This window comes from Ursus maritimus, unplaced genomic scaffold, assembly GCF_017311325.1.
Source record: "Ursus maritimus isolate PB19 unplaced genomic scaffold, ASM1731132v1 scaffold_15, whole genome shotgun sequence".
Lineage (NCBI taxonomy): Eukaryota > Metazoa > Chordata > Mammalia > Carnivora > Ursidae > Ursus > Ursus maritimus.
This window is the reverse complement of record NW_024423897.1, coordinates 12,852,851-12,866,359: the sequence shown is the minus strand read 5'-3', so window position 1 is coordinate 12,866,359 and position 13,509 is coordinate 12,852,851. Positions and strand designations below refer to the sequence as shown.

General features: G+C 37.6%; 1 protein-coding gene across 6 annotated transcripts in view; it reads left to right on the top strand.

Annotated features, from left to right (window-relative positions):
- The window catches only part of GABRG2 (gamma-aminobutyric acid type A receptor subunit gamma2), a 96,272-nt gene that overhangs the window by 52,555 nt on the left and 30,208 nt on the right, over positions 1–13,509 (top strand). Inside the window, exon 8 of one of the 6 annotated variants that reach the window (XM_040630323.1) lies at positions 13,127–13,162. The exons of the other annotated variants lie outside the window; for them this stretch is intronic. Within the exon in view, the coding sequence (XP_040486257.1) occupies positions 13,127–13,162 (36 nt within the window). The remainder of the gene's footprint in view (positions 1–13,126; positions 13,163–13,509) is intronic. 6 annotated transcript variants of the gene reach the window in all.

Below are 13,509 nucleotides of genomic sequence, written 5' to 3'. Positions count from 1 at the left end.
CAGAGGCTAACTGACAGCCTAGCACTCTGAGAACTGGAGTGGTTTTTGGGAGCCGTTGCTAACACATCAGCCACTATGGTATTTCTATAGCTATGCTGGCTTAGTGCTGAGCGAAATGCTGTATGGTTTCTATTTGCCTTCCCCTGTCTTTTTCATTAAATTTTTGGCCCATGTAAGTACCGGTCATGAACTTCACAACCAGAAAAAATCTGATCTGTCTGCAGCTCCAGATAGGATAGTCATTCGATGTTGTATCTAACCTTTCAATCCATGGTGAGTCCCTCAGGATTCCTCTTTGTGGCCTAGGAGAATATAATAGACCACAGCAAGAAGAGTCTCAAGCTCTCTTTGAGACCCAGAGCTCTAGCATTGCAATTTCATGTCTAAACATGGCATCGTATCTACTAGAATTCTCTGTACAGTGGTGATATATATTGGGAAGTTGCAGTCAGCACTCCAGACTATAGCTTTCACTTGAAAAATGCATCTTTCTAGCCTCATGACTTGGGTGAATTCTGGAAGAGGAGTCCGAATACCTGAGCTCTGGCACCATCTCTGCAGGCCGCATGGACGTGGGCAAGTTTCTAGCCTATCTGAGCCACAGTTTCCATGCCTATAAATAAGGATTAAAATATTCTATTTAGTCAACCATACAGAATCTCTCTAATAAGTAAATGAGATTAAAGTATATAAAAATGGCTTTGCAATTCGAAGCACTATATACTGTTGCAGGACCATTTGTACAGTATGATACAAGTTCAGTTAGTTACTTTGTCCATTATTCATTTCGTATTTCCTGAGCACATATGGTAAACAAAACATCTTACTGAGGGATATTAGGTTCAAAATTACGTGAGGCATTGATCTCACTGTCAAGAAGCTTAAAATCTAGTTATTTTAATTCTAATAATTATAAAACTACAGAGGAACTCTTTATTCTCCTGTTTAAACCCCTTCAAACTAGTTGGCAGAGCTATTTCTTCCTTTCCCTCTGTTGTCCTTGGCAAATTGAACACTGAGGCTCATGGGTTGCTCTAATACGTGTCCATATAATTCTGCTGAATTTAATATCTACCCGGAGTGTGTTTCTGCCCAAATATGTTTATGAATGTCAAACTACTATTTTCATGATATATTAGATATTACATGAAGTCATATATTTAGGTGTGGGCTAATTGTGAATGATTATAAACATAAGAGATACTAAGACAAGTTTTACACTTCAAATTTTTAAAGTAGGTGAATTTAGATCTACGGTCTATAAATTTAGGGTTTATTTATGTGTGAAAAGTTTGATAAACAATTGACAGAATCTTGTTCAGAGAAAAGGAGGCTTGGCTCTATTTTTCTTAAGTGGTAGATAAAGTGTACTTTTTATAGATTTTTTAGTTTAAAATGCATTTTAAGACAGCCTACCACAAGCTTTTTATATTTGATGAGAGGGCTTCTCCTTTATAAGAGTGAATACAGGGGCGCCTGGGTGGCTCAGTTGGTTAAGCATCTGCCTTTGACTCAGGTCATGATCCTGGCATCCTGGGATCAACCCCTCTCCTTCTGTCGCTCCCCTCCTCAAGCTCTCTCTGCCTCTCTTTCTCTCTCTCTCTGCATCTCTCAAATAAATAAATCTTAAAAAAAAAAGAGTGAATATGGATAAAATGTCATGAAAGTCCAACTTCATTGTCGTCATCTTAACAACTAGCCCCGGGCCTGACACAGAGTAGACACTCCATAAATGTTTGTTGTACAATTGAAGGAAGACAGCTAGAAAAAAGAATCATGGAGACGGAGCGTTTGAACTGAAACTTGAAACCAGGGAGAAATTAGGTTTGACAAAGATGTGCACAGAACAGAAAGAATATGAATGTATCTTCTTGAGAGCAAAGGATTGTGGCTCAATGTAATTTAAGATTTGTAGGCACATTTTAGAAAATGATTCAGAATTCTGGGCTTGTACTCAGAATTACTGGCCTTCAACAGAGACTGTGAGTATGACATCAGGAAAATTAATTCCTATTTTTGCTGAAAGATCTTAGTTTGGCATTTGAACGTCTATGCTTGTAAAATGTGGAAGAGCTAGAAATCAAAGAGTCACGTAGAAACATGCACGTTTGCACGGATAAATTAATGTTCTCGCTAACTTCGAAATATTTTAGTGTTCCCGAAGGCAAAAGTCAGAATTTAAAAAGTTTTAAAAGTATGTAAAGAAGCATAATAGAATTTGTGGAGTTAAATGGGTTGAGTTGAATACACATCTTTCCTTATTCCACTAGCTTAGAGCTTGGAGTATTCTGCTGACTTTATGAGGAACGTACAGACAAAATCACACTGATGCGTATGCTTATTTTAAAATCTGACAAGGTGTGTACTTGTATATTTTGAAGTAACTTTGAATTATTCAGTGTTAAGAGAAAGTTGTGTTGGTTAAAATTAAGGGGGAAGTTGAATAGTTAAGTGTAATTCATAGACCCGATATCCTAATAACTCTGAGTTAGACGTCTGCTGCTCTGTCGTGCCGCTAAGAATCAAGTCAAGTCAAACCCAAACTAAGTTAACTGGACAACTCTTCTATAAAATGAAGTTAATATTGTCTACATCACATGGTTATTGTAAGATGCAAAGGGCTACACTATAGGAAATGGGCCTTGCCCATGACCTGCCAAGTGAATGATGAGTTATCCATTTCTTCCACTCTCCTTCCACAGCAATTCTATTCCCCTTCTTGAAGTACTGAGTCCCTTTCTCTATGGCCAAACCACAACAACCTTCAAACCCAAGATCTAGTGATACTATGTGCATGATGTTTTCCCTGATTATTGCTGCACATATTGCTGTCTTCAGTAATTTTATGGTACTTAAAGTTCACCACTATGCAGCCAAGTGCTTTGTGTCTAGTTATGACACACATTTCCTGGCTCTCCAAAAGGATTGCAAATCATCAAAAACACAAATGTATTAAATGACCTCCCCTTGTGGCACAATTTTCAGTGGATATTTAGGGAATGTCTAAAGCCTCATTAGATACTGGTTCTATTCAATCCGTATTTCCAAGTTATGTAATGATACTCATGTTCCCTTTGTCTCAATGTAGTCTAAGTAAAATTTACTTTTATGATCAAAATATGTGTCATGCATGGGGCGCCTGGGTGGCTCAGTCGTTAAGCGTCTGCCTTTGGCTCAGGGCGTGATCCCAGTGTTCGGGGATCGAGCCCCACATCAGGCTCATCTTCTGGGAGCCTGCTTCTTCCTCTTCCACTCCCCCTGCCTGTGTTCCCTCTCTCGCTGGCTGTCTCTCTGTCAAATAAATAAATAAATCTTAAAAAAAAAATATGTGTCATGCAGGATTATTTAAGTCATGAGTATCAAATACAGTAACTAAAAAAAAATGTTTGCCAAAGATCTGGGTTATTTTCATGTCTTCCATCTTCTATCCATGGCATTGGCTTCACCCTCAGATTTAACATGGTGCCGCCATGGAGATCTGACTCCTCACATTGTAGGAGTAAATGCCTGCAGTGAGACCAGACTTCATATCTTTCCACCACTGTCAAAGACAGAATCTCTCCCTGGAATTCCTGATGTTTCTCTTCTATTAACTTTAAATTTGGTCAAATTCACATCCCTGAACCAATTGCTCTAGCCATGAGGATAGGATCAACACATTAATCCCCACTTTAGGATCTAATGGGATGAGTATCACCCAAATTCAGAGGCTGAGAAAGAAGAGTAAATTCCCAAAGGGAAAGTAAGGCACTTTGGTCAAAGAAGAAGGGAGGGAAGAGATAGTGAGTAAAAGACCAGTAAACATCCATTACAGTGATGCTCTTTTTCTTAAACCTAGAGATTATTCAAATAAAATCCTAGTAATAAGAAAAATAGGTAAAAAGAAAAGTCAGTTTAAAATGTGCTAGCACCAAATTTACTACTTCTCATTTACTGTTAAACCTACAGATTAAGAACGATCTTTGGTATCACATCTTAAACAGAATGTATTTGCTTGTATTCTTTAAAAAATGCATTGTTGGTGAAATGGTCCAAGGTAGGAAAGAGTAGTGTTGTCAGTAGCAAAATTATCACACAGCATTATTAACATTTACTTTGGTCATTGTCTAAACAAGGAATGAAAACTGAAGCCAATAAAATAGATACAAAGCAATAAAGCTGGGTAAGAGCAGATTCTGAGTGCTGTATCCATCCAGAGAGGTTAGATTATACTGCAGTAGCAATCACACGGCCATGTCTAACTTCAAACGGGTGAAGGAGAGGTTTTCTACCCTGGTCCAGAAAGAAAGGGAAATGGGAATATTTGTAAACTGCATAAAAACTATGCAGACACATAACAGACACTTAGTAAATCATTTTAGGAATTAATGAAGAAGGATTTCAAAGTTGTATTTACATGGCCACTGAAGCACATTTTTCTTTTTTAATTTAGTTGTGAACGAGAGAATCTTTAAGAAAAGCAATATAGCATGGCCTAAAGAATACTGTCATTAGAGCGGCAGCCCTATTCCTCTCCAGGCTCCGCTGCTCACTTGCCTGTCTCTGAGCTGATCACTTGAACCCTCTGGGTCTCAGTTTCCTCACCTTTACAATAAGAGCCCTAAGATGTTTTTCATAGGAAAATAGTGAAAAAAACAACAAAATCATATGTAATACACTAGATACAATGGCAGACAAATATTAAGTATTCAATGAAGTATAGCTTTTAAAGTTCACAGTGTCTTATTCACAGTATTTGATCTCAAGTTACAGTATTAATTTGACAGTTGAAGTTTTTATTTCATTACCGCAAAGGTAATGCAACTTGATCTCAACTCATTTGGCTGTAAGAACTGACCTGAAAAGACATGGACTTGGTATAGACCATGTCCTATTTAGTACAAATATTCATATATTTTCTTGCAGAAACAAACATGTTTGATCATTGCTACTGCTCCAGTCCCTTCTGAATTGTTCCATAACCCACGTCAGATGCACAGTGTTCGTTTTGTAAAGTCTTTTCAGAAAATGGCTTCAGGAACACATTTATCCGCAAGAGGTGTGGGGGAAAGTCCGTGGTTTACGTCTTTACTTAAATCTCTGCAGTTGATCCAGATGATTGTGTTTCTCATATGTCAGTCATTAAGACGACTTAGAAAGACAACTGGTTCTTTCTCCTTTTACAGCAACGTAAGCGCTCTGAAATAAAGTAGAATTGTCTTGTTAATTTGTCCTTTACTCCTCTGATTTTTTAGGGCTTGATTTCTCACAGTACATTATCAATACCCCAGCATTGCTCCTGCTACGTACTCAAAATACAAACTTCCAGAACCCCTCCCCCTATTTGTGGAATTAGAATCTCCAGGAGTGTGGCCCTAGACTCATCATTGTAAACAGGATCCCAGGGTGATTCTTTGGCATAACAAAGTCTGAGAAGTGCTGCCTCAGATGCTAAGGATAAGCTGGCCTTTTTCTTTCCTATTGCATAAGTGATTCAGTCCAACCCTAACACATTTCTTCCCATATTACATTGATTGTGTAATGCATTCTGTATTTCTGCCTCCCATTTGCTATCATTTGAAGTCCCTTCTAATATATTTGATAGGCTTTTTAGTCCCCTGGCATACTTAGCTGTGTCTTTATTATTGCCTATGGTTACCACCGGGGCTTTCTAAGTAGAGGTCTTGGAATAGCTCCTAGAAAAGGAGAGTACATTGACCTTCTTCAGAAAATTAGTCCAAACAGAGCAAGGATACTGGGGAAACTCTTGTTCTTTTTTTTAGAAATGGCAGGAATGTAACAAAAGGTATGGCTTCTTTCTTACTACACATCTGTCCAAAATAATTAAGAGCCGTGTGATGATATGGGAGTCTCAATGGTCAAGTAATACTATAAAGCTTCAAATATTTCAAAGACCAACATCTAGGAAGACACTAATTTAACTTAGAATTATAACTTCAAACTGACCTTGGGTCTTCAGACAAGTATGGGGAAAATATGCGCTCAATAGTTGGAAAAATGGAGGTTTAAGCCACAAACCCACAATTGGCGGTTTAGTGAGTCACTCATGTTGTTTATTTTAAATGGCCATTTCTTCATATATGAAATGGAAACAAAAAATATTTACCTCAAAGTTTAGTTGGACTACATGAATAATAGGGCAAAATATAGTGTTTGGCATTTTGTATTTTATTTAACAGAAGACTCTCTTCAACCCATTCTAGAATTGGATAATTTTCTTAGGAAAATAGCTGCAGATAGGAAACTGGGATACACTTGTGAGCGTTTTCATACAAAGCTCAAAGGTAAGTTTCTACCCCAAGAAAATGAAACTACTGAACAATTTATGAGTAACATCTGTGCGTGTCCGTGACAGCATGAAATGTGAAGTGGAGATGAATGTGGGCTAAAGAATAAAATTGTTTATCCAACTGGTTATTTGTAAACTGTTGAAATCAGCAACATGAATGATAAAATATGAATGTATAAGCTAAGAAGTGTAAGACAGAAATTCTTTAAAAAAAATTCTGAAGTGTCCAATTTCAAAAGTTGCTCATTTGTGTCTTTGTCTTAACATTCTTTCATAACCATGTTATGTATGTATTTTGAATTCTTAGAGTTGAAGCCCGATCTGTTCAATAGAAATGGGGAAGTTGAGGCCTAATGAATGCTGGGCTAATAGTGGCAGAGCTAAGATAAAACAACATGCTCTTACGTTGTATACGGTGTTCTATTCACTACAGGGACCCTATCATAATTATATACATTACGAAATGCTCACCATAAGAAGTGTAGTTGCCATCTGTCACCATGCAAAATTGTTGCAATATTACTATATATCCTTTGCTGTAATTTTCATTCCCGTGCTTATTCTCTAACAAGAAGTTTGTACCTCTTAATTCCCTTTACCTATCTTGCCCATCCTCTGACAATCACCAGTTTGTTCTCTGCATTTGTGAGTCTATTTCTGTTTTTTTGTTCATTTGTTTTGTTTTTTAGATTGCATATATAAGTAATGTTGAGCATCCTTTCATGTGTCTCTTATCTATCTGTATGTCTTCTTTGGAAAAATACCCATGCTGCCTGCCCATATAATTGCTTATTTGTGGGGGGTTTTTTGGTGTTGAGTTGTATGATTTTTAAAAATATATTTATTTTGGATATTAACTCCTTATTGGATATATCATTTGGAAATAGCTTCTCCCATTCAGTAAGTTGCCTTTTGTTTTGTTGAGGGCTTTCTTTGCCGTGTAAAATCTTTTTAGTTTGATCTAGTCCCAATAGTTTATTTTAGCTTTTGTGTCCCTTACCTGGAGAGATCCAGAAAAATATTGCTAAGGTAAATGTCCAAGAGATTATTATCTTTTCTTTTAGGAGTTTTATGGTGTCAGGTCTTACATTTAGGTTTTCTAACCATTTTGAGTTTATTTTTGTGTATGGTATAAGTAAGTGGTCCAGTTTCAATCTTGGAGGTAAAATTGTAATCAAGGTGTTGACACATCTACTTCAGTGCTACATAAGAAGACTTATCATTATTATTTCCTTTTTAAAAATGGTCTTATACTTTTGTCTCATCAGGAAGTTTTGTGTGATATAAGTTTCTTCCTTATAGTTTGAAATGGACATCTGATTATTTTTTTTCTTACTCTTAACCATTACTAACATATCTTAAACATTTATTTTTGAATTTTTTTTCAATTGCAGTTAAGTAAAAATTAGCTTTGAATAATAGCTTGTCCTCAATCTTTGATGCTTTTAGGCCCTACCTTTATTATTTTTCATACATTTCCCTTATAATTTTTTGTTGACATTCATTAAAGGAGTACCGTTGCATATACCACACAAATGAGTGAATAAAGTAGCAATGAAGTCAATGTCATTGTATCATCAGCAGACTAGAGGAATTCAAGGAACTCACAGAACAAAGTTTTGTAAAGATCGTAACAGTGATCTTTGAAAATTCTGAGAATTTATATAAGGGATGTCAGAGAGTGTGATAGTGAGCCAAGAGTTAACATTTTTAATTAGTGGAAAATGATCTGAGCATATGGATTAGACTTGCAACATTCAAGGCAGCCACTGCTGGGGTTGTTGAGAATATGGCTGGTGAGGAGGATATGCTGAGGGTATCTGTGGCTCCATCTTCACCCTTATGGATGAGAAAAGCCATTCTGCAGAATCAGATGCTTACCCCAGTATGTGATCCAGGCCCCTCCCCAATTGATGATTGGAAAAGCCTAGGGAAATTATTGTCTTAGACTAGTATGTGGATTCACTCTTGACCTCTGTTATGAGTAGATGAGATTATACCAAGTTTGAGACTCTGATACCTTTAAATAGAGTTGAAACTTTGGAGGAAGGCAAATGTTATCATGGGGTTTCCCTATTCACCCTGATAATCCTGGTAGAATGCCTAGGGAATGCTTTGCATTGCTCCCAGGTTGCATTCCAAATTCCTTAGCGTCATATACATGAATCTCAATGTCGACTTCTCCAAGCACTCCTCCTCGGCTTTTTCTTCACTCAGTCCTGACACTCTACATTATACCCACAGAACTGTTTGTAATTTCCCAAATATTTCAGGTTCTTGCGTGCCTCAGGAAATTTGTACTTGCTGTTTCTTCTACGTATCATTTACTTGCATTCTTCACCTGATAACTCTTTCTCTCCTTCATGATTCAGTTGAGATGAAGCAACCCCTGAGAATGTTTGCACCTCTCTTCCTTTATTCTCATTCATGGCACTTGTAACAGTGCTATGAATTGCCTAATTACCTCTCATTGTACATGAGTGGCACTTCGTCAGCTGAGAATTTCTCATTTACCCTTGTATCTTCAGTTCCTCCCACTGGGAGTGTCTTAGAGCAGATGATCAATAAACATTGGTTACTATAAATCTAGTTTCTGATAATCAATCTTAACTTTTTAAAACTTACAATTCTAAAATTTCAGAGGAAATTCCCAGACATCATTACCTTTGCAAACCTACTATCACTAGAATTCAACAGTGGCACTATTAAGGGATGATAAGAGAGAAAAAAGAGTTAAGTACAGACACATAAGAAATAGAGATTAAGAGACCATGATTGCCTGAAGCTCCTTGATTTGTGTTAAGAATTGTTTTTAGCTAAATTATCAAATCTCCAACACTGACAAAGTGTGTGTTTTGAATATAAATCATTTCTTTTGTCATGAAAATCTTCACTATTGCCTGTACTTTTGATATTTGGGGGTAAATGAATTTTCCTCCAAAATTAAAACTATGCTTAAAAAAATTAAGATTATTCTAGGTTGATATTAGGATGTTTTAGCCTATCTTTTCTATCTTATCATCTATATGATCTGCTTTAGGGTTTAAGACTTAATCTAAAATTTTCGTAAGATTATAGGATTAGAAATACCCTTATTTATCATGTAATCCAACCATCATTGGAAGCTCACATCACCAAACATGAGCAAAACTGAAGTTTGGCCTTAGTGGTGGATCAGACCATCTTCTCAGGGTAGTTTTAGTGGCTCTGGATATGATGCTAGACTCATAAATGCCTTAACACCAAAAATCACAATATTGAGAATCTTGTCCACTGAGTTAAAGCATTGTGTCTACAGGATTCCCCTATAAAATGCAATGCTGTTAGGAAAGATAATCATTAGATACCTGGTCTATCATGTTGTCTACCTTTCAACCAGATCAGTCAGAAGGGAGGAAATGTGACACAGAAGAGAGTTGAGTGTAGATGTAGAAACACGTTCCAAGGAGTTAAGTAGCTCACCTAAAGTTGAATACCTAGTAAGAATTAGAGTCAAGGTGCGGATCCAGATTGAATCTCAAAGCCCACACTCTTTTCATTGCATAAACTTGTTTAGAGCAAAGAGTGTTGTTCTTCAGGGCAAGCAGGAAAGGCAGAGGCTCTGTGTGAAGTTAAGCAGGGGGCGGGAAGGAGATCTTTGGTCACACAGGTCAGAGAGCATCAGGAGGAAAAGACCAGAGAAGTGGAAAACATGAGCTATAATTTCAGCCTTTACCATGCTTTTGCTTATATCCTCATAATTAATGAGAAGAAAGGCGGCGGCGGGGGGGGGATTGTGTTTTCCTGTAACTGCTGGTCCAACTTTCTGAAAGCTCTTCCTTTCCTGGGGACTAGAGAACATGGCTACATGCCAAGCCACGTGTCTCTCCTGCTTAGTTATCCTGAGTCCTCTTCCCTGGCAGAGATACAGTGAGGAGGTGTATTGATTTCGGCTCAGATTTGCATCTCAGTCATTCAACTTACATTCAGCAAGTGGCATTATTTTACTCCTGGAGGCAGAGAGACACTGTCAGTGTCTCCCTGGAGGACAGTTGACTAAGTGCGGACAGACTGTGTGTTGGCATCTCTTCCCTTGTCTGCGTTTGTTTTACATAACAGCATGCCACAGCTCTTCAAGGAACAATGCTAGAAACTGCCCTGGTTTCCCTTCTTGTGACATGTAGGGAGGAAACATTGCTCCAAGCTCAGCTCCCAGCTGGCAGATAATCAATTTTCTCCATCACTAAGTCACTTTCTCTCCTCTCCTCTCCCTCTTACACCACATTGCACGTGGTGACCTAGAACAGAACACTGATAGCTTCCAGTTCTTTGGGAGGAAGGTTGAGGACTGAGGGCTTCATTTTCTTCATCCTAAGATGCAGGTATTGAACAGGTTGATATCTAGAATTGTATATTTCTGTGGTTTTGGTTATTGAGTTATGATGTCAGTGCACAAAAAATAGGTGTAACACTTTTAGTAAAAATTCACCATGAGAGAATTCCAAATCGAGAATCAAGCTACTGGAATTCTACATTTTAGATCTGATGCTAACTAATTGTGTGGCCCTGGGTGTATCATTGTAACTCTGAGTTACAGCTGGATTAGATGATCCTTGACATTTCTTCTGATTCTAAAGTCTGAGTTATATGCATTCTCTTTTTCTATTAATGCATCTTTCACTTACTTTAAAGTGATAGTTGTTTAAAGAAATTACTTTAGAACTAGGAGAAAAGGGAATGTGCTTATAGTCTATTCTTTATCACTGTCTTTTCTTAATAATGGTCAAACTATATAGAGGAGTGATGAGGGAATGTGGGGAAGGTTTATGTCACCACAGTTAATGTCTTTCTACAAAAGATGAGCTATAGGGGTGCCTGGGTGGCTCAGTCAGTTAAGCATCTGCCTTTGGCTCAGATCATGATCTCAGGGTCCTGGAACTGAGTCCTGCATCAGGTTCCCTGCTCAGTGGGGAGTCTGCTTCTCCCTTACCCTCAACCCCCCCCCCAACTCGTGCTCGCTTGCTCTCTCTCAAATAAATAATATCTTTAAAAAAAAAGATGAGCTATAGGAGACACCTTTTGAACTGTAGTAATCTATTATTTTCTTCCAGAGATACTAATTTGGTAACTTTGTGTAAACCGCTAAAAATAAGTAAAGGAATGGCCCTAAATGTCTAAAAGATCTCAAAACTGTAGTCATAAACATATTTTCACTTTGTCTCTGTATTGCCCAATAATTAAAAGACTTTGATATGTCTTTCCTACTAGAAATGTTCTAGGTTCATTGGATAGTGAGGTCAAAAGGCAGTCGGGGTCTTTGGGCAGTCATTGAGCCCCTCCCATCTATACATCAGCTCCAGGCCACTGGGGTCTCTCTTAGTGCAGGTCTTTGGTAGCTCATTTTGGCCAAAGTCATTTTAGGATTGCCATTCTGTTCATAATTTTAGGGCACTCATAAAATCTTGAACAGTTTTTAAGTGCAAGTCCTGTCTCAGTTACACCACTAGGAAATCAAGGCTCTTACTCACTTCAGACATATCCTGTACCAGGCTCTACTTCATCTTTAATTTCAGTTTTGAAAGTTAAATGTCAACATTTCCTTTAAAATTATGTTCTTTGAAAACAGATCTTCCCCTATCTTTCATTTCAAGCCATGTTTTCTTCAGTTTTGCAGAGACAGGTCATGCTGCTAATCTTTGAGCACTCTGTATGTTTTTGGGACACTGAACTCTTCACACTCATTGTGGAGTTCTCACATGGATTATTTTGGTCATCAAAACAATCAAATCAACCTTGATCAAATGACTGTTAGGGCATGATGTTTCCTATTTTCAGTCTGTTCTAGTTCCTTGTACTTGATTATTCTCCTCCCATAATAAGCCCCAGTGACACCGTATTTAGCTTTTCCTTTTCCCTCATTGGAGCTGCCTGTGTTAATAGGAGCTGCCTCACGTAATTTCTAAATTGGGCTCATCGCATTGTATTGCATTTTTATGAGCTTACTTGAAAAGAATCTGTACAGGAAGTAAAACATACCCACTAAAAATTTTTGGCCTTGAGTCTGCATTAAATGGTAGAATCCATGTTCATGCAAAAAATGGTTGGGGGTGTTTGCTTTCCTAACCTTATATTTAGTCAGCATGGCTTTCAGATCATTCTTTATTCGAGGAGATTAAAGTCAATCACTCCATAATGAAGTAGCGTTGAAAACAAATGTATATGTCTACTAAGTACAGTTTAATGCTTTATTTTGCTAAAATGCCTTGGTATAATATATTTGGTATAATTTAGTACGTTTGAGAAGTTTAACCAGTTTTTCTCATTTGTTTTATTTTGACAATTTTTATCTGGTTTTTGAGGGTCTACACTTATCCTATACATACAGGGTTTTTTGGGGTTTTTTTTTTAAAGATTTTATTTATTTATTTGACAGAGACAGCCAGCGAGAGAGGGAACACAGCAGGGGGAGTGAGAGAGGAAGAAGCAGGCTCCTAGCGGAGGAGCCTGATGTGGGGCTCGATCCCAGAACGCCGAGATCACGCCCTGAGCCGAAGGCAGACACTTAACGACTGAGCCACCCAGGTGCCCCCATGCAGGGTTTTTTTAAGCAAACCTTTTCTACTTCTAACTTTTCTGGCATTTTTCTCTTAAGAAGAATTAGAGAAATAATTGCCATTGATGTTGTTGTATAATACAGATGTGTTAGTCCAGCAGGCTGGTTCCTGTTCCCTCTCTATTAATTGTATGACTACTATAGGAGTATGTCTTAAATAATTCTGTGTCTTTGAGATAGACATATCAATATACCCCTAATTATTAACGAAATTAAATTCTTTTAGCTTAAAAAAAAAAAAAAAGACGAGCTACATGTAAGCTTGGTGAATTTGACTTTGGGCTAGACTGCAGATTGTCCACCAAAGACACAAGTCCTAGAACATGACCAAGAGTTTCTTCCCTAGCATTGTAAAGATTAAATATACTAAATATTTAACTTAAAGCAGCTATTTTCAATTCTTCAATATCTTTGAAAATTTATAGCCTTGAAAACCAGGTTTTATAAATTTTTCCAATTACTACTTCATGCCACCAAATCCAATATGTCGTCAAAGAGCTGGTTGAGCCCAAGGGGTTAATGAGTTCTGCATAGCGCACATCCTTTAGAAACTGCTTGAAAAAAAGAAAAGAGGCTTTTTGGTTTTTTTTCCTCCCTGCCAAGAAGGCTGTAGAGGGGAAGCAAGGCA